A 22389-nucleotide genomic window follows, 5' to 3' on the forward strand; every position below is an offset into this window, starting at 1 on the left:
AGAAGGGTGTTGTGCTTCTTAAGAATTGGGATCTATTCCAGAATATTGAAGGAGTCGAGAAAACAAATTGCTGGAGCATGGATAGACATCTTTGTATCCTGTTTGCCTACAGGTGAGGTCGTAGAGGACTGGAGAATAGCCAGTATTGTCTCATTGTTTAAGGGTAGCAGGGATAATCTTGGAAATTACAGACCTGTGAGTCTCCTGTCGGTGGTAGGGAAATTATTGAGAGATTCAACGGGACAAGATCTATATGCATTTAAAAGCAAATCGGCTTATTAGCGATTGACAGCATGGTTCAGAGTGTGGGAAGTCATGTCTCACTAACTTGAATGAGTTTTTTGTGGAGGTCATGAAGATGATTGAGGGAAATGTGGTTCATGTTGTCTACATGGGAGTGGAGATTGGGTTGGTGGGGGGTGTGGACCTGACGAGGGAGTCACGAAGGGAGTGGTCTTTGCGGAATGCTGATAGGGTAGGGGAGGGAAGCATTGATGACTGTACCGGCGCTGCCTCGTGCTCCCACGAGGAGGTTGAACAGTTCATCCACTTTACCAACACCTTCCATCCCGACCTCAAATTCACCTGGACTGTCTCAGACTCCTCCCTCCCCTTCCTAGACCTTTCCATTTCTATCTCGGGCGACCGAATCAACACAGACATCTACTATAAACCGACTGACTCCCACAGCTACCTGGACTACACCTCCTCCCACCCTGCCCCCTGTAAAAGCGCCATACCATATTCCCAATTCCTTCGTCTCTGCTGCATCTGCTCCCAGGAGGACCAGTTCCAACACCGCACAGCCCAGGTGGCCTCCTTCTTCAAAGACCGCAAATTCCCCCCAGACGTGATCGACGATGCCCTCCACCACATCTCCTCCACTTCCCGCTCCTCCACCCTTGAGCCCTGCCCCCCAAACCACCACCAGGACAGAACCCCACTGGTTCTCACCTACCACCCCACCAACCTCCATATACAGCGTATCATCCGCTGTCATTTCCGCCACCTCCAAACGGACCCCACCACCAGGGATATATTTCCCTCCCCTCCCCTATCAGCGTTCCGCAAAGACCACTCCCTTCATCACTCCCTCGTCAGGTCCACACCCCCCACCAACCCAACCTCCACTCCCGGCACCTTCCCCTACAACCGCAAGAAATGCAAAATTTGCGCCCACACCACCTCCCTCACTTCTCTCCAGGGCCCCAAGGGATCCTTCCATATCTGCCACAAATTCACCTGCACCTCCACACACACCATCTATTGCATCCGCTGCACCCGATGTGGCCTACTCTATATTGGGGAGACGGAACGCTTCAGGGAACACCTCTGGGATGCCCGGACCAACCGGACCAACCACCCTGTGGCTCAACACTTTAACTCTCCCTCCCACTCCACCAAGGACATGCAGGTCCTTGGACGACTCCATTGCCAGAACATAACAGCACGATGGTTGGAGGAAGAGCGCCTCATCTTCTGCCTGGGAACCCTCCAACCACAAGGGATGAACTCAGATTTCTCCAGTTTCCTCATTTCCCCTCCCCCCACCTTGTCTCAGTCGATTCCCTCGAACTCAGCACCGCCCTCCTAACCTGCAATTTTCTTCCTGACCTCTCCGCCCCCATCCCATTCCGGCCTATCACCCTCACCTTGACCTCCTTCCACCTATCACATCTCCATCGCCTCTCCCCCAAGTCCCCCCTCCCTACCTTTTTATCTTAGCCTGCTGGACACAATTTCGTCATTCCTGATGAAGAGCTTTTGCCCGAAATGTCGAATTTCCTGTTCCTTGGATGCTGCCTGACCTGCTGCGCTTTAACCAGCAACACATTTTCAGCTACATGGACTTTAGTGAAACCTTTGACAAGGTTTCATGGCAGACTGACACACAAGGTGAAGTCACATGGTATCAGGGGTGAGCTGGCAAGATGGATATACAACTGGCTTAGTTATAGGAGACAGAGGGTGGCAGCAGAAGGATGCTCTCCAGAATGGAGGGTTGTGACTAATAGTGTTCCACACCACAGGGTTCAGTGCTACGATCTCTGCTGTTCGTGATCTACATAAATGATTCAGGAGGAAAATGTAGCTGGTCCAATCAGTAAGTTTGTGGATGATACAAAGATTGGTGGTGTTATGGACAGTGTGGAAGATTCTCAGGATACAGCAGGATATAAGGCAGTTGGAGGCTTGGGCAGAAAAATAGCAGATGGAGTTTAATCGGGACAGATATGAGGTGATGCATTTTTGGAAGGTCAAGTACAGGTGAAAATTATACAGTGAATGGCAGAACCCTTAGGAGTATTGATATACAGAGGGATCGGTGTGTCCAGATCACCGAAGGTGGCAACGCAGGTAGATAAGGTAGTAAAAAAAAAGGCTTATGATATGCTTGCCTTTATTGGAATAAGGATAGAGTATTGAGTATAGGAGAGACAAGTTATGCTGCAGTTTTATAGGACTTTAGTCAGGGAGCACTTGGACTATTGCGTACAATTCTGGTCACCACACTATCAGAAGATGGGGATGCTTTGGAGAGGGTACTGAAATGGTTTCCCAGGATATTGCCTGTTATGGGGAATTTTAGCTATGAAGAGTTTGGATGGACTGGGTTTGTTTTCACTGGAATGTAGGAGGTTGAGGGGCAACCTAACTGAAGTTTAAAGATTATGCATGTCACGGATAAAGTGGAAAGTATGAGGCTTTTTCCCAGGGTAAAGGAGTCAATTACTGGGGGACATGGGTTCAAGGTACAAGGAGAGGGGGGTGGGGGGGTGAGTTTAAAAGAGGTGAGGTAAGTGTTTCTCACAAAGGGGGGGTGTGAATGCCTGGAATACATTACCAGAGGAGGTAGTGGAAGTAAACCCAAACCCAATAGTATTCAAGAAGCACCTGAAAGAATACATGAATAGGAAGGGAATAAAGGGATTTGGATTCTGTAAAGTGAAGACAGTTTTAGTATGGAAGGGCAAAAATATGGCAGCAAAGACTTGAAGGGCCTGTTCCTGTGCTGTTTTGTTTGTTATTTTTTTATTTCTAACCTTGTGGTTCTGTTCGCCGAGCTGGAAGTTTTTGTTGCAAACGTTTCGTCCCCATGGCGACATCATCAGTGCTTTGGAGCCTCCTGCGAAGTGCTTCTTTTGATGTTTCTTCCGGTATTTATAGTGGTCTGTCCTTGCCGCTTCTGGGTGTCAGTTTCAGCTGTCTGCTGTAGTGGTTGGTGTATTGGGTCCAGGTCGATGTGTTTGTTGATGGAGTTTGTGGATGAATGCCATGCCTCTAGGAATTCCCTGGCTGTTCTGTCTGGCTTGCCCTATGATAGTAGTGTTTTCCCAGTCGAATTCATGTTGCTTGTTGTCTGCGTGTGTGGCTACTAGGGATAGCTGGTCGTGTTGTTTCGTGGCTAGTTGATGTTCATGTATACGGATTGTTAGCTGTCTTCCTGTTTGTCCTATATAGTGTTTTGTGCAGTCCTTGCATGGTATTTTGTAAACTACATTAGTTTTGCTCATGTTGGGTATCGGGTCCTTTGTTCTAGTGAGTTGTTGTCTGAGCGTGGCTGTTGGTTTGTGTGCCGTTATGAGTCCTAAGGGTCGCAGTAGTCTGGCTGTCAGTTCTGAAACGCTCCTGATGTATGGTAGCGTGGCTAGTCCTTTTGGTTGTGGCATGTCCTCGTTCCGTGGTCTTTCTCTTAGGCATCTGTTGATAAAGTTGCGCGGGTATCCGTTTTTGGCGAATACCTTGTATAGGTGTTCCTCTTCCTCTTTTCACAATTCTGGTGTACTGCAGTGTGTTGTGGCTCTTTTGAATAGTGTCCTGATGCAGCTTCGTTTGTGTGTGTTGGGGTGGTTACTTTCATAGTTTAAGACTTGGTCTGCGTGTGTTGGTTTCCTGTGTACCCTTGTGGTGAATTCTCCGTTCGGTGTTCTCTGTACTATCACGTCTAGGAATGGATCCTAGAAACTCTGGGTCAGATATGTCAATGACATGTTTGTAATCATCAAAAACACGGAAATAGAAAATACACACCAGATCATCAACGCCACACTCACAGGAATCCGATTCACGAGAGAAGAAGAAAAGGATAGCCAACTCCCATTCCTAGACGTGATAGTACAGAGAACACCGAACGGAGAATTCACCACAAGGGTACACAAGAAACCAACACACGCAGACCAAGTCTTAAACTATGAAAGTAACCACCCCAACACACACAAACGAAGCTGCATCAGGACACTATTCAAAAGAGCCACAACACACTGCAGTACACCAGAATTGCGAAAAGAGGAAGAGGAACACCTATACAAGGTATTCGCCAAAAACGGATACCCGCGCAACTTTATCAACAGATGCCTAAGAGAAAGACCACGGAACGAGGACATGCCACAACCAAAAGGACTAGCCACGCTACCATACATCAGGAGCGTTTCAGAACTGACAGCCAGACTACTGCGACCCTTAGGACTCATAACGGCACACAAACCAACAGCCACGCTCAGACAACAACTCACTAGAACAAAGGACCCGATACCCAACATGAGCAAAACTAATGTAGTTTACAAAATACCATGCAAGGACTGCACAAAACACTATATAGGACAAACAGGAAGACAGCTAACAATCCGTATACATGAACATCAACTAGCCACGAAACGACACGACCAGCTATCCCTAGTAGCCCCACACGCAGACAACAAGCAACATGAATTCGACTGGGAAAACACTACTATCATAGGGCAAGCCAGACAGAGAACAGCCAGGGAATTCCTAGAGGCATGGCATTCATCCACAAACTCCATCAACAAACACATCGACCTGGACCCAATATACCAACCACTACAGCAGACAGCTGAAACTGACACCCGGAAGCGGCAAGGACAGACCACTATAAATACCGGAAGAAACATCAAAGAAGCGCTTCGCAGGAGGCTCCAAAGCACTGATAATGTTGCCTAGCCAGGGGGCGAAATGTTTGCAACAAAAACTTCCAGCTCGGCGAACAGAATCACAACAACGAGCACCCGAGCTACAAATCTTCGCACAAACCTTGATTTCTAACTTTTTTATGGTGAAGGCAATATTATCGAAGCAGCTGAAGATTGTTTGTTTGGCTCAGGACCCCAGGCTGTTGTGGTGCAACATTAGTATCAACCTGGGTTCCAGACCTACATGTTGCAGTACTGTATATTGATTTCTCTGAACAGGCTAATTGGATGAAGCAGATGAGAAAAAAAAATACCCTGAGTACTCCAGCTGAGATGACTGATCTCCAACCATCATTATCCTAGTCCTAGGTATGATTCCAACCAGTAAAAGCATTCCTGCTGACTTGCATTGATTCTAGTTTTGCACAGGCTCCTTAATTCTATGCTCAGTCAAATATGGCCTTGGTGTCAAGAGATGTCACACACCCTGTATTTCTGAAATTGAACTTTTTTTTTGCCCATGTTTGAACCAAAGCTTTAATGATGTCGGGCACTGAGTGGCCTAGTGGAACCGTTCCCTCCTAGTGGAGCCTGGTCAAGTCCACGCACTCCAGCAACTTGCCTTCCCCTCCCGGCACCTTGCCCTGCCACTGCGGGACTTGCAAAACCAGTGCCCACACCTCCCCCCACTGTCTAAGGCCCCCAAAATAGCCTTCCACATCTATCAAAGTTTCACCTGCACTTCCATAAATATCGTTTATTGTATCTATTGCTCCCGATGCAGTCTCGTCTACATTGGGGAGACTGGACGCCTTCTCGCAGAGCACTTCAGAGAACATCTCTGGGACACCCTCACCAATTAATCCCTCCACCCCGTGGCTAAACATTTCAGCTCCCCCTCCCACTCTGCAGAGGACATGCAGGTACTAGGCGTCCTCCACTGCCACACTCTCTGCACCTGGTGCCTGGGGGAATAACGCCTCATCTTCCGCCTCAGCATTATCTTCAACCCCATTGCATCAATGTGGACTTCACCAGTTTTGTCAGTTCCCCTCACCTAACCTTACCCCAGTTCCAACCTTCCAGCTCAGCACTGTCCTCGCGACCTGTCCCATGTGTCAATCTTCCTTCTCATCTATCCGCTCCACCCTCCTCTCTGATCTATCACCCCACCTCCATCCACCTTCTCCCCAGCCCCACCGCCCCTCCCCTCCTTTATCTCTCTATCCCTGAGCCTTCCAGCCTCATCCCTGATTGAAGGGCTTTTGCCCGAAATGTCAATTTTCCTGCTCCTTGGATGCTGCCTGACCTGTGCATTTCCAGCTCCATTCTAATCTCCAGCATCTGCAGTACCCACTTCTGCCTAGTGGAACTGTTGTTTAGTGGCAGTGAGTATGTTATTACTGAGCAAGTGCAGTTTGATAACACTGGTGCCAAAAGCAAGTTCTGGAAGATGGCTTTTAGCTGTAGAGGCAGCCACCTCTCCATGAGGATCACTCTTGCAAAGAAGAGTCATAGGACTCAACATTAACTCTTTTTTTTTTCTCCACAGATGCTGGCTGTCTTGCTAAGTTGCCTAGCCTTTTCTGTTATATTTGTCAGAATGTGGATGTTGTGACTGCCTTTTAATACAAGAACATGAGAAATAGAATAGATCATTTGGACAGTTGAACCTTTTTCATCTTTTTATTGTATGATCATGACTGATCTTCAGATTCCATGACACAGCAAACATATTTGTCAGTGTCTTCAATTTCTTCAAAATGGAAGAACCACACGTCCCTAGAGTAGATAATTCTCAAGATCCACAACTTTCCAATGAAGTAATTCTTCTTAATCTCCATTCCAAATTGATTGGTCTTGTATGCTGAAATGCTGCATATGCTTTGCACATTCCATCTTAGCAGAAGCAACCTTTTTTGTGTTGAATATTATCAAGCTGCTTCAGAATTTTGTACCCTTTTCAATTAGATCACCTTTCTCACTGTTCTCAACTCCAGAAAATGTTGACCCAGTTTACTCACTTCTCATGATAGGATGACCCCCTCATCCCAGGGACTAAACCAGTGAGCCTTCACTATACCACTTCCATAGAATTGTACACCACTGAAGAGACTCTTTGGCCCATCAGGGCTACGCTGACGTATCTGCACTAATCTCATTTTCCAGTGCTCGGCCCATAACCTTGAATCTTACCACTTTTCAAGTTCTTGTACTTTTAAAATTTCTGCCTCTACTATCCTCCCAGGCAGTGCATTACAGATTTCTCATATCCTTTCTAAACCTCTTGCCATTCATCTATGAAAATTAAGCCCCCTTGTTGATATTTCATCAAGGGAACAGCTGCTTTCTATTCACCATGTCCATGCCCCTCATAATCTTATACATGTCAATCAGGTCGCCCTCCATCTTTCTTGCTCGAAAGGAAACAACCCGAGCTTATCCATCCTCTCTCCAAAGTTGAAATGTTCCATCCCAGGCAACATCCTAGTGAATCCCCTTCGCTCTCTTCAGTGCAGTCACATCCTGGTGATTGCAAGGTGATCAGAACTGCACACACTACTCCAGTGTGGCCTAACAAAAGTTTTATATAGCTCTAGAGTAATTTCCCCATTCTAATAATCTATATCACAGCTGATACAGGCAAGTAACTTGTGTGCCACCTTAACTACCATTATTTTGCCTGTGCTGCTTCCTACAAGGATTTGTGAATTCCCTCCCCAAGATTCCTCCTGTGTTTCCTAGTGTCCTGCCATTCATTGAGTCCTTGTCTTGTTTTTTCTGAAGTGCATCACCTCACGTTTATCCAGATTAAATTTCTTGTACAACTGATTTTTCCCATCTGATCAATCCATTATTATCCTGTAACCTAACATCTTCCTCATCATCAACCACCAACAGCTAATCTTTGTGTCACTTGCAAATGTATCTCTTCCACACCTTCAACATTGTCATAAATATTGTAATTAGATTGACGCATACACACCTCCAGTTGTTGGATCCAATATGCTGCATTACCCTGGATCTGAGTCTTTGTAACTGGAGAAAGTGAGAATTGCGGATGCTGGAGGTTTGAGTTGGAGTGTGGTTCTGGAAAAGCACAGCAGGTCAGACATCATCCGAAGGAGCAGGAGATGGTCATCATGAATGATGAAGGGCTCCTCAGATGTTGCCTGACATGCTGTACTTAACCAGTGCTATACTTTCCCACTGAGTCCAAGTGTCATTGTCAGTCCCCCTGGTGGTTCTTTGTCAAAGGCAATCCATATGAACAACATTAACTAGACTACCCTCATCTATACACTTCGTCACCTCTTTGAAAAATTCCACTGGAGTTGTTAGGCATAATCTCACTCTGGCAGAGTCATGTTGATAATCCCTGATCAAAGCATGCCTGTCCAAATGGAGATTAATTTTCTTATTTAGAATTTTCTCCAATAGTTTCCCTTCCACTGACATAAAACTAACTGATTTACAATTCCCTGATTTGTCCTCCCGTTCTTGCTTGTGGCCAGAGGGGAATTAATACTTTGGGTCAATGCCCCTGTGTTTTCTTTCCTCACCTTCCACAATAGCCTGGGATGCAACTCAACTAGTCCTGGATATTTGTCCGATTTTAAACCTGGACCGAAGGGTCTGTTTCCATGCTGTACATCTCTGACTCTGACTCCTCCTTGCTCTCTCTATCAATCTGCTGAAGAACCTCACAGTAATTTTATTTCAGGTTCTGCACCTGCATCATTCTCTCCCTCTCCCCAAGCGGCGGTGGTGCAAAACTAATCGTTTTAAAACTCAATCAGTGTCCTCCAGGTGTATGCACAGATTTCTCCCTTGGTCCCGAATAGGCCCTACTCTTCTCCCTGATGTTCTCTTCCCTTGATGTACTTGCAGAACATATTGGGAGCCTTCCTAATCAGTGTTTTTTTTTTCCATCTCCCCCACTGTTCACCACACCAACAATTTTGATGTAATCTGCAAACCTGACTCCAATATTCGCATCCAGTGCATTAAGATAAATGACGAAAAGCTGTGGACATAGTACACTGTGGGTGGTCACAGGCCTCCAGACTTAACAACAACTCTCTTCCACCACTTTTGCCTCCAACCAGCAAGCAATTTTGTACCCAATTGATTGGCTCCCCTGGATTCCACATGATCTAACCTTCCTTACTAGTCTACCGTGTTTTGTTGAAGTGCATACAGAAACATAGAATCCCGAGAGTGAGGAAACAGGCCATCCATCCCATGGAGTGCACACACTTCTCCAAAGAGCATCCCCATCCCCACCTACCCTAACCTATGCTAATCCACCTAGCCCTGCACATCACTGGACTGTTGTGGTTCTGTTCGCCGAGCTGGGAGTGTTTGTTGCAAACGTTTCGTCCCCTTTTTAGGTGACATCCTCCGTGCTTGGGAGCCTCCTGTGAAGCGCTTCTGTCATGTTTCCTTTGACATTTATAGTGGCTTGTCTCTGCTGCTTCCGGTTGTCAGTTGCTGTCCACTGCAGTGGCCGGTATATAGGGTCCAGGTCGATAAGTGCCATGCCTCTAGGAATTCCCTGGCTGTTCTAGAGGCATTCCTAGAATCAGTGGATGAGTGCCATGCCTCTAGGAATGCCTCTAGAACAGCCAGGGCATTCCTAGAGGCATGGCACTTATGGACCTGGACCCTATATACCGGCCACTGCAGTGGACAGCAACTGACAACCGGAAGTGGCAGAGACAAGACACTATAAATGCCGAAGGAAACATGACAGAAGCACTTCACAGGAGGCTTCCAAGCATGGAGGATGTCACCTAGAAAGGGGACGAAACGTTTGCAACAAACACACCCAGCTCGGCGAACAGAACCACAACAACGAGCACCCGAGCTAGAAATCTTCTCCCAAACTTTGATCACTGGACTCTATGGACAATTTAGCATGACCAGTACACCTGACCTGCATGTCTTTGGATTGTGGGTGGAAACTGGCATACCTAGAGGAAATCCACAAACGCAGGGAGAATGTGTAAATTCCCCACGCAGTTGCCCAAGAGTGAATGTGAAACCGGATCTCTGGTGCTGTGATGCAGCAGTACGAGCTACAGTGCTACCCGTGTAGACGTTGTCTACCACTCTGCTTTCATCAATCTTCTTTGGCATGTCTTTAAAAAAAAATTCAAGTTAGTGAGGCATGATTTCCCATGCACAAAGCCATATTGACAATCCTGTCTTTTCAAATATATGTAGATCTTGTCACTCAGAATCCCCTGCAATAAGTTGCCTAGTACTGACATAAAACTCACTGGCTTTTCCTTATAAACTTTCTAAACAACAACATCATATTGGCCACCGTCCAACTTTCTAGCACCTTATATCGCAGCAAGGGGCCCAGTAATTCCTTTCCTAGCTTCCTAGAAAATTCTAGGATACACCTGATCAGGTCTTGGGGATTTATCTACCTTTGCGTTTTAAGACTTCGAGTACCTCCTCTCCTGTAAGAAGAACTCTTTTCAAGACATCATTATTTACTTCCCCAAGGTTCGTAGCATCCATGTCTGTAAATACTGATGTGAAATATTCATTTTATATTTCACCAGTCACCCATGCATTCCACACACAGACATCCTTGTTGGTCTTTAAGGGGTCTTATTCTTTCCCTAGTTACTCCTTGGCCCCTATTACATTTGTACAATCTGTTTGGAGTCTCCTTATTTACCAAAGCTATCTCATGTTCCCGTTTTGCCCTCCTGATGTCCCTCTTAAGTATACTCCTATTGTCCTTAGACTTTACAGATTCACTCCTTTTTTTTTAAAAAAACTTGTAAAGAATCAAAGCAGCTTGTGTACACTACCCAAAATACCACTCAAAATACTATCCGTATCCCTCTATCATCATCAGTAGGTTTAAATAGTTGACTTCAACCATTAAACAGGAACTTCTGACAGCTGCTTCCTGGAGATTTCACGCATTTACTTTTAATCCTAACTCTTCTGGGAGCTTCTTACTGTCTATACCGCTCATGATTTTGTACACTTCAAACAGGTCCCCCCTCAGCCTCCCTCTTTCTAATGAGAATAATCCTAACCTACTCAACCTCTCTTCATAGCTAGTGCCCTCCATATCAGGCAACACCCTGGTGACCCTTCTCTGCACCCTCTCAAGCGTCCACATCCTTTTGATAATGTGGCAACCACCACTATGTGGTATTCCAAATATAGCCGAACCAAAGTCCTATACAACTGTCATGACTTGCCAGCTCTCGTCCGATGAAGGAAAACACTTCTTGGCCACTCTATTGACCTTAGTTGCCACCTTCAGGGAACAGTGGACCTGAACCCCCAGATCTCTCTGTACATCAATTTTTTCCCGGGCTTTTTGACTTACTGTATAGTTCACTCTGGAATTACATCTTCCAAAATGTCTCACCTCATATTTGCCCGATTGAATTCATTCTGCCAATTCTCTACCCAGCTGTCCAATCTATCTATATTTTGTGGCATTTTCTGACAGTCCACTTCACTATCTGCTACTCCAACAATCTTAATGTATCTGCAAGCTTGCTAGTCAGACCGCTTATATCTTTCTCCAGGTCATTTATGTGTATCACAACCAACAGTGGTCTTAACTCGGATCCCTGTACAACACCACTAGTCAAACACTTATCCCTAATCTTAACGTCCGCATCTCCCTCTCATCGGTGAACATTGATGCAAAGTGCTCATTAAGAACTTCACCCATTCTCTGACTCCACGCATAACTTCCCTCCACTGTGGGTGGGAATCCACGGTTACGGAAGAGGCCAGCCATATCAGCATTATTATTTTGGAAGGTGACATCGTCTGAACAGATGTGACATAGGTGAAGGAACTGTGAAGTTAAGGATGGAGTCCTTGCAGGATGTGGGACGCTTTTAACCGTGTCCTGCTCGCATGCCCATTTGTCTGTCCTCTACAGCAGAAATATGGAACAGCATTAACACCTTGGATCCTGCAACAAAATTTAAAACTAAATCCCAGGGACTCATTAGGAGCAAATAGTAACAAAGAAATGTCCTTATCCCAATCATTATGATATTGTTTGCAACGGCATCTAGTCATGGTCTTCAAAGTTTGACTTCTTTCTAATGCACCTTGAGATGCATTGTGAATTGACTTGGTTCACTGAATATGCTCAGACTTTGAGGTCCCATTATTCCCCATACCGGATCACAAAATAATCTAAATAAGAAAAGTCTGTCAGTAATGCATAAATCCTGTTCACGTTAAAGTCAGGTTTAAAAAGCTGTTACCAAAAGAAATCACAATGGCTTCTGAAATGCTTACAAGTTAAGAATTAACTTGAGATACACAGGAACCCGCTTCTCCACCCAAAAATAACCAGCTGCCAACTCAGACCAGAAGCCTAAATTCACAACAGCCCTGATCAAAACAATTGGCCTGTGTGCCTCATGTCTGGAGCCCAGATTTCCTCCAAGTCCCCTTTTTTTTTTATAATAAGCCTTGGTCCATGACTGACCGAATTTATATATGTTCCCATGGGAAGCATTGTGTATGCTTGGTGATAAGAGTCTTTGCACTGGTGGGGAGAGATGTGTATACTCCCTCTCCACAGGCTGTTGTGAAAAGGTGAAGACCCCGTAGTTCCAGAGGATCATAGGACTGCTTTCTTAGAGAGACCGCTTGTGGACAGTTTAACCTGGGGAGGGTCACTTCAGGCAAGAAGCAAGTCTGAGAAGGTTGCATGAAGAGCTTATGCTTGAAACATCGACTTTCCTGCTCTTTGGATGCTGCCTGACTTGCTGTGCTTTACCAGCACCACACGTTTTGACTGAGAAGGCAGGGATGTCATGGTAACTTTGGACTTGAGCTGAAAGCAAGAGTTGATAAGCAGACTTACCACTACATATCTTCTCTGTGTTAACAGGGAATGATCGAATTGTTGAATACTTCAGTTTTGTCTTTTCATTGAGATGTCAGAACTTTTTTTTTGGCGAAGGTGTTGTTTGGCTTAATATGACACTGAAATGAATTATGAGTTGTAGAGATTTTAGTAACATTGCTAACTGAACAAGTGTTGTATGTTTTCAGGCACAAACACGAGTCAAGTTGAACTTTCTAGATCATATCGCGAAATTCTGGGAATTGCAGGGGTCTACATTGAAAATTCCACATGTGGAAAGAAAAATGTTGGATTTATACACGCTCAGTAAGGTTAGATCTTCAGCTTTTTTGTGGGAACAGTTCTATGTATTGATCTCTTTCTGATCATTAAGAACAAGAAGAGCAAAAGTCAAATACAATAATCTATTGTCAAAGTGCCTTGCATTTATCTGAATGTCACTCCTGGCTCTGTGGTATCTTAATTTTAGGTTGCTGTTTTCTTGTTTTGTTGCCAAGCCTTGACTGGGCACTGGATGGAATCTTAGACCAGGCCACAAACCATGCTCTGACTTGTTTAGATTCATTTCATACATTTTCTTTCTGAACCCTTTCAAGTTTCATAATAGCCTTCCTATAGCAGGGAGATGAGAATTGCATTCAATATGCCTAAAGTAGCCTAACCCATGTCCTGTACAGGTGCAACATGACCTCTCAACTCCATTACTCAACGCTCTTGAGTCTTTGAATGTGTCATTTCACAATTCTGCATCCCTCTTCTCTGCAACTCCATGTTTTGAATGTCAAGTCTGATTTCTGCTGCCATTGTCTCAACTCTGAACCAGAAATTTGATATCGACAGCTTTTTTGTTAAGCAAAGGTATTAAGGGATATGGACAAAGGGTGGTGCATGAAGTTAGGCCACAGATCAGTGATGATTTATTGAATGGCAGAACAGGCCCAAGGGGCTGAATGTTTCTATGACCAATCAAAGTCAAAATGATGTGTGTCTGGTTACCTTGTGTTTCCTGACACCTGTTTAGCATTTTGCCAAAGTGATCGTGTCATCTTCAAATCATCGTTGGCAATCTGAGAGAGACTGTAGTTCTGTTCTTCCAGGATATCCTGCAATGACTTCAGCTCCTGCCCCTATGTAAGGGATCTGTGCTCCTTTCTGAATCTCTCTTCATTTGCATTGTGTCCTGTTTATCTATTCCCCCTGTCAAAGAGGACTGGCTTACTTTGCTGCTACTTACAACATCTGACAAATGTTTGCCTACTTTCTTGACCTATCTATATCTGTTAATTTTTTAAACTCATTTGACAGCTTATTTTTTCTATCTATCTTTTGTGTCATTGGCAAATTTAACTACCGTATAAATCCAATCATCCAAGTCATTGGATGGCACGGTGGCACAGTGGTTAGCACTGCTGCCTCACAACGCCAGAGACCCAGGTTCAATTCCCACCTCAGGCGACTGACTGTGTGGAGTTCGCACGTTCTCCCCGTGTCTGTGTGGGTTTCCTCCGGATGCTCCGGTTTCCTCCCACAGTCCAAAGATGTGCGGGTCAGGTGAATTGGCCATGTTAAATTGCCCGTAGTATTAGGTAAGGGGTAAAAGTAGGGGTATGGGTGGGTTGCGCTTCAGCAGGGCAGTGTGGACTTGTTGGGCCGAAGGGCCTGTTTCCACACTGTAAGTAATCTAAACTAATCTAAGTAATCTAATCATTGATACAGATGGTCTGATTGTCTTATTGTAAATTAAGGCCCCATAACTGCTCCCTGTGACTCTTTTCTAGTTGCATCTTGCCAACCTTGAATCTCATTTATTTTGACTGTATCCTGTCAGCTAACCAATCTTTAATCCACACTAACATATTGTGCCATTTTTGGTAGCAACATTTGATGCTTCACCTTGTCAAATGCCTTTTTGAAACATATGCACGTTATAATCTAAGAGAAATCTCTTGTACACTTTGCTAGTTACTTCAAAAACTAATTCGTTTAAAATGATTTTTGTTTTGCAAAACCAGACTATTGACTTTTCCTGATCCAATTATGATTTTCACAATCGGTAACTTCAATTTGTAAACAGTTTCATTAACATAATTAAATGCTGTGAAGTGTTTAAGAGGAGTATTATCAAAAATGACATCAAACGCTGCTACTTTGCCAAGAATTTAAGTATCCTCTTAAATCATAAAAGTGAGGTCGAGAAGCAGACAATAGAGTGGAAGTCCATTGGTCAAGATCTTGTCAGCTAAAGACAATTAAAATTAAAATCAGGAATTGTCAAGAAACGAAGTGAAGGAACATAAATCTCAATTATACAGGGGCAGGAACTGAAGTCATTGCAGGATATCCTCTAGCTGCAACTGACAAGAGAAGAACAGAACTAAGTAAGAGCAGTCTCACTCAGCCAGCCAACAAAGATTTGAAGATGGCATGGTTAATTGGTGAAAGGCTATAGAGGTGGCAAGTAGCATAAGGTAACCAGTCTCTCAACATGTCATTTGATCTTGATTAGTTGCAGGAAACGTGCAGGTCTCTCAGCTTCGTGGGTCTATTCTGCCATTCAATGAAATCATCACTGATCTGTGGTCTAACTCCATGCACTTATCTTTGTTCAGATCCTTTAATATCTTTGCCACTTCAACACATCACCCTGTTCCCTGGCCAACATCTCTGTCTTGGGCTTGCTGCAGTGCTCTAGCAAAGCTCAGAGAAGCTGGAAGAACAGTATGTCATTTCTGCTTGAGAACTACACAGCCTTCTGGATTCAACATCGTTTGGCAACTGAAGGACTTGAGCTTCTCCTCTGTCCTTACCCCTAACTCCACATACCAGGTTTTGTTATCACATTGTCTGCTGTTACTCACATCCCATTGTTAGCTACTAACAATCCCCATTAATAGCTGTTTATTCTCCTAGCCTCATCATTTTCAATGACTGTCCAACTGTTCTTCTCTTTGGACTTTATCTCCACCTATTGTGAACTTACCAATCACCCAACCCCTCCTGTTTGGAATATGGTGTACAGTTTGCTATTATTTTGACAGATGTTTGGAGGTGTTTTAGAAGCAATTTAGACTCAACTCATGGGCTTACCTTATGAGGGAAGATTGAACAATCTGGGCATATACTCACTGGATTGTAGAAGACTGAGAAATTAAGTGATTGAAATGCATAAGAGCTTGAGGGGATTTGATAAAGTGGATATGGAGGGTGTTTCCTCTTGGGAGGCTAGAACAAGCTAACATGGTCATTTTAAAAAATATAAGTTTGCCTTCAGATGGAGATGGGAAGTGACATCTTTCTTGGGGTTGAGGTTGTGGATTTTTTTTTCTTAGAAGATAAAATGTAGGACAGTACAGTGCATGCCTTTCAGCCCTCTGTTGTGCTGGCCTTTTGTGCAAAGAGCCTACCTCTGACATCTCCCCTAAATCTTCCTTCAGTTGCCTTAAATGTATGCCCCCTCATGATAGCCATTTTCACCCTGGGAGAAAGTCTCGGGCTATCCAATCTATCTATACCTGTCAAAGTTTTGTACACCTCTATCAAGTTGCTCTCGCCTTTCTTCGTTCCAATGAGAAAAGCCCTAGCTCCCTTAATCTTTTTTCATAAGACATGCCCTTCAATCCAAGCAGCATCCTGGTAAATCTCTTCTGCACCCTCTGTAAAGCTTCCACATCTTTCCTGTCATAAGGTGACCAGAACTGAACACAATATGGTCTAACCAGGACTCTGTAGAGCTGCAGCATAACCTTGTGGTTCTTAAACTCCATCCCCCTGCTACTGAAAACCAACACACCATACGTGTATTTATCAACCTGGGTGGTAACATTGAGGGATTTATGGACATGGACCTCAAAGTCCCTCTGTTCTTCCACACTGCCAAGAGTTCTGCATTCAAATTCGATCGTCCAAAGTGAGTGACTTCACACTTTTTCAGGTTGAAATCCACCTGCACTTGTCAGCCCAGCCTTGCCTTCACTCTGGTCATCCTCCTGTTCCTCATGTAAGTGCAAAGCGCCTTAGGGTTTTCCTTAATTCTATCTGCTAAAGCTTTCTCATACCCCCTTCTAGCTCTCCTAAGTCCATTCTTCAGTTCCTTCCTGGCTGTCTTGTAACTCTGTAGAGCCTTGTCTGATCCTTGCCTCCTCAACCTTAAGTAAGCTTCCTTCTTCCTTGTGACTAGATGTTCCACATCTCTTTGTCACCTAAGGTTCTTTCAGCCTACCATCCCTTCCTTGCCTGAGTGGGACAAACCTGTCCAGCGCTATCAGCAGGGGCATCCTTAACAACCTCCACATTTCACTGAGAACATTTGTTCCCAATCTAGGCGCCCCACTTTCTGCTTAATAGCATTGTAATTCCCCCCCTCCAATTAAATATTTTCCAGTACCGTCTGCTCCTATCCCTCTCCATGAGTTAAGGAGTTGTGATCACTATCACTGAAATGCTCTCCCACCGACAGATCTGACACCTGGCATGGTTCATTACCAAGCACCAAATCAAATATGGCCTCACCTCTATGAGCCTATCTACATATTGAGTTAGGAACCCTTTCTGGACACATCTGATTTAAAAACTGCTGAATCCAAACTATTTGAACTAAGTAGGTTCCAATGTTAGGGAAATTCAAATCGTCCATGACAACAACCCAGCTACTCCTGCACGTTTCCAAAATCAGCTTTGCAATCTGCTCCTTTCTGTCTCTGTTGTTCTTGGTGTGCCTGTGGAAAACCCCCATTAAAGTGACTGCTCTTTTCCTGTTTCTGACTTTCACCCATACTGACTCTGTCGACAAATCCTCCTCAATGACCTCCCCTTCTGCAGCTGTGGTAGTATCCCTGATTAGCAATGCGACTCCCGCACCTGCTTTACACACTCTGCCATCTGAAACATCTAAACCCTGGAACATGCAACAACCATTCCTGTCCCTATAATATCCAAGTCTCTGTAATAGCTACAACATTGTAGTTCCAAGTACTGATCGTCACCCTTATTTCTGATACTTATTGCATTTAAATAGACATACTTCAACCCGCTGACTGCACCTTTGCCTTATCAAATGCCCATCCCTTCTCGCAGACTGTCTGCACACTGTATCTGGCTGTTCATTACCTACTCCATCATCTGATCCATATCTCAGCGCACCCCCTCCCCCCAAAAAAAACAAAAAGCTATTGGGGTCTGAGTTTTTAATTCCACCTGAGAGAAAAAAAAATATTTTTGATTGATGGGATATTATCAGGTGCAGACCAAAAAATGGAATTAAAGGCACAACTAGATCAGCCATAAACTTTATTGAATGGTAGAGCAGGTTGGATGGGTCAAATGACCTAATCTTCCTCTTCGATTCTATGTTACTCTGAATTATTTTATAATAAGATTTTCCTTTTCCTCAAATTTGTTCAATACTTTCTTCCTCACTTGCCTCATTATGAAGATATCGGGTGCCACGTTTGAGTGCTGGCCGCCTGATAACTTAAGATTAGTCATTGAACCGAGTGGAAAATGAGCTGAGGAACTATTTTCTGAACGTAGAACAGGCACCCAATCTGGAAACTTGTGTGTTTTATATGACTGAGGCAGCATAGTACTCACCCATCAGTCGGAAAATTATTTACTTCAGTTTTATCTTGAATGGTTAAGCATTAAAGAATGAACTTTGCTCTTGCAGGTGGTTGCAAGTGAGGGTGGATTTGAAGTGCTGTGTAAGGAGAAAAAATGGGCCAAAGTAGCCAGCCGAATGAGTTACCCACAAGGAAAGGGTATTGGTTCGCTGTTACGGTCCCACTACGAAAGGATACTCTATCCCTATGAATTGTTTCAGTCAGGAGCCAGTCTCTCGGTAAGATTCATCATCATCAAAATTCATGCCCTCACACCCAGTTCAGGCTTTGCATGGAGTCTCCTATTTCTCTTGGCTGATGTTTTCTCTCCATTCCCCACCTTGCTCTCTTATTTGGGGAACTGATTCCTCCTGGGTAAACCAGAAATGAATCGCAGCATTACATGTTGGAATTCTAACATTATTTGTTTTGTAGACTGCTGAAAACTCTTCTGTGCAGATCTTTCCCAGCTCAGTGAAAGCCTTGAATCAGGTAAGTAAACTCGATCCATTTGCTGTCTCCAAGGTTGTAAGAAATGATACAGGTAGTTCTCGTATAAAGCGTGTTTCGACAGTGCGATTTGGCTATAACCTCGCTGAAGAATTAGGGAACGGGCATTTTCGAGAATGCATACGTTTGTTCGCAATAGCGCGATTCCAGCCATGATCGTTTCCCACACTTGGTTCTGCACGTATGCTGATGTCAGTTGCCATCAGAGCATGAGTGCTACAGTACTATATATTGAGCAGCTTGATCTTAAAAAATAAACTAATGAATGTTCATTGCTGTCCGTCTGAGACAAGAATGTTCTTGTATAATTCCTGATAAAGCCCTGTATAATTTCTGCAGGACTGCATTTCTCTTATACATATCATTTGCCTTTCTAATTTGTTCTTGTCCCACAATCTAAACCAACTCTAAAGAAACAGAAGGCAATCAACCCCAGCCATCCATTTCTGAAATCGCTCTGACCTTGCATTAACAATATTTTTTCAATGTAATCTGTTAAATTTACTTTTTGTTTTGTTAATAAATATGATTTAAATGTTCATTTCAGGCTGTGCTGTACTTTGTTAGGCTTTTGAGTGATTTTTGTGCGATTGAGTGTTTTTTTTTGCTGGTCTGTCCCAATCTCACTTTTCCCATAGAACTTATTATTTCTAATTATATATTGTAAGTAAGGATATATGTAAGTAAGGAATTAGATTTTCCTGTGATTGTAACAAAAAGATCAAGAGTTAACTACTTTACAGGATGATCTTTCTGAAGATGATTTTGCCAAAAATCCAGAGCTGAGAAAACTTCAGATCTTTGGTGCTGGACCCAAAATGATGGGCCTGGGTCTTCGGACAAAGAACAGAGAGGGTAAGCGAAATAAACTACCTAATGAAGTAGCAGTGCTCTGAAAGCTAGTGCTTTCAAATAAACGTGTTGGCAATAACATGGTGTTGTGATTTTTCAACGATCTTCATAAGAAAATCCCTTCAAACCCCGAGTCATCCTAGTGAACCTTATCTGCATTGTCTCCAATGACAGTATATGTCCCGTTAAGTAAGGGGACCAAACTGTTCACCGTCACCCAGCTGTAGTTAGATCAGTACCTTTTATAGTTTTTAACATAACCTACCTTGTTTATTTTTTAATACTCTTTCCCTTTTGAAATGAAGGCCAACATGCTGTTTGCCTTCCTTGTTAGCCGTTGAACTCTTATGCATTTAGTTGCATTTGGAACCCCAAATCCCCCTGTGCTGCAGATTTCTCAAGTATATCCCAATGTAAATAATTAGCTCCTCTGTTCTTCCTGTCGAAGTGCAAAACTTCACTTTTACCACATTATATTTTATCTGTCGAGCTTTTGCCCACTGGGTAACCTGTCTATATCCCTCTGTAGATTCTGCCGTCCTCACTACTTACCTTTTCTACCTGTGTGGTCATCTGCAGTTTTGGTGCCAATATATTTACTTGGGTATTTCCAGTCATTTAATATATTAAATATGTGTCCCCAGCATTGTTCCATGCAATAGTCCATTAGTTGCAAGTATCCATCTAAAAAAAACACCCTCTTTTCCCCAACTGTGTATTAATTAGTCAGTCTCATCCATGCCAGTATACTGTCCCCAACACCATGGCTGGGAAAAGTGTACGGGACCTTACCGAATGTCTTTTGGATATCCAGATGTATTCTGTCCACTGTTTTCCCCTTGATCTATGCTGTACCGATGAGTCTGATTCATCAAAAGGTTTCACCAATTAAGAATTTTATTCTCTTACTAAAATTAATAAATAGATCATTATTACACTCAACCAATTTACTTCTACCAGCTGTATCATGGTACTTAAACTGACTGAGAACTGGTCAGATTGTTCTGGATCTTCTTGCAGTGTTATTCTTAGTCTGTTCACACTGATCCCTTTTATAATTCCTTTACTTGAACCTCAGTCTTGGTGCATCCTGGTCTTGTCAGTTAGTAAGTCACTCAATAATCCTTTCAATTCAATCAGTGGTTTGCCTTATGCTACAGATTTTGTTTAGCAGAGAGAATTTGACTTTTTTTTCAGTTCTGCTTGCCTCATTATAGGAAGGAAATGAACGCTTTAGAGAGGGTGCAGAGGAGATTTACCAGAATGCTGCCTGGACTCGGAGGGTATGTGTTATGAAGAAAGGTTCAGGGAGCTTAGGCTTTTCTTATTGGAGCACAGATGTGTGCAAGATGATTAGAGGCATAGATAGAGTGAACAGTCCGAGAACGTTTCCCAGAGCACAATGATTATCACAAGAGGGCATAATGTTAAGGCGATTGGAGGAAGGTTAAGGGGAGGTGTCAGAGGTAGGTTCTTTGCACAGAGAGTGGTGGGTGCGAGGAATGCATTGCCAGCAGTGGTGATCGAGTCAAATACATTAGGGATATTTAAGCAGCTCTTGGATAGGTACATAGATGTTAGTAAAATGAAGATTATGTAGGTTAGTTTGATCTTGAGGTAGGATAAAAGGTTGGCACAACATCAAGGGCTGAAGTACCTGTACTGTGTGTACTGTTCAATGTTCTATGACCCTCTCTCTTTGGTACTTGACATATTGTGCGGTATTGGAGGCAGTTAACCCATTAGATTTCAATCCACTTTCCAGCCCCTTAATCAAATCCCATTTGTCAGCACCTCTTTAAAAACTCTAATAAACATGTCACACATTATTTCCCTTTCATGAAGCCACGCTGAGCATGTCCATCTTGTTTCTAAAATGCTCTTCTATTACTGTCTTTATGCTATACTCTAACATTTTCTCAATAATAGATGTTAAGCTAATTTGGCCCAGTGCTATCATCTATTTTGTCTCCCCTTTTCGAACGGGTGTGTGACATTAATAGTTTTCTTGTCCTCTGGAACTTTTCCATATTCTAAGGATTCTTGGAAGATTGCCAGTGGTGCATTCAACACCTCTAGCTTCTTTCTTTAAAACCCAAAAGTTCAACTCATCAGCTCCAGGGGTCATGTCTGCCTTCAGTCTATTAGTTTCTCTTGTGATAGTTAGTTGTTTATTTCTCCACATCCCTTTAGTCCTTTAATTAACATTTCTATAATGCTATTAGTATCCTGTACTGTGAAGATGCAAAAGATTTGTTCAGCTCCTCTATTATTTTTTTAGGCTCCTTATTACTTCCCGAGCCTCATTCTCTAACAATGGTATGTTCACTTTTTTGTCAATTTCTTCCTTTCTAAAATGTTTAAAGAAGCTTTTACTATTTTTTTAATGTTACTTTCTAGTTTCAAATAGCTTATTTTTTCCTTTTTTAAAAAAAAATCACGTTTTGGATTTTAAGACTTTGCTGATTCGCTAACTTGCTAATCACCTTTGCCACATTATATCTTCCTTTCAATCTCTAACTTCCTTGGTTAACTATGTTCAATTTAGCCCCTTCCTAGAATCCTCCTTCCTCACTGGCATATGTCTTTGCTGTGTGTCATGAATTATTTTTTAAAACAT

The 22389-nt window shown here is 43.4% G+C and overlaps 1 protein-coding gene across 2 annotated transcripts in view; it reads left to right on the forward strand.

Moving 5' to 3' along the window:
• kdm5a (lysine demethylase 5A) overlaps nt 1-22389 on the forward strand; it is a 216135-nt gene that overhangs the window by 30821 nt on the left and 162925 nt on the right. Inside the window, exons 1-5 of one of the 2 annotated variants that reach the window (XM_060840036.1) lie at nt 5244-5297; nt 12999-13121; nt 18476-18646; nt 18843-18899; nt 19661-19772. In XM_060840036.1, coding sequence (XP_060696019.1) covers nt 13095-13121; nt 18476-18646; nt 18843-18899; nt 19661-19772 — 367 coding nt within the window. In that variant the 5' untranslated portion in view covers nt 5244-5297; nt 12999-13094. Of the gene's footprint in view, nt 1-5243; nt 5298-12998; nt 13122-18475; nt 18647-18842; nt 18900-19660; nt 19773-22389 lie in introns of those variants that run through there. The other variant, XM_060840034.1, reaches the window with a different exon arrangement.

The sequence above is a fragment of the Hemiscyllium ocellatum genome, chromosome 19, assembly GCF_020745735.1.
Source record: "Hemiscyllium ocellatum isolate sHemOce1 chromosome 19, sHemOce1.pat.X.cur, whole genome shotgun sequence".
Taxonomy (NCBI): domain Eukaryota; kingdom Metazoa; phylum Chordata; class Chondrichthyes; order Orectolobiformes; family Hemiscylliidae; genus Hemiscyllium; species Hemiscyllium ocellatum.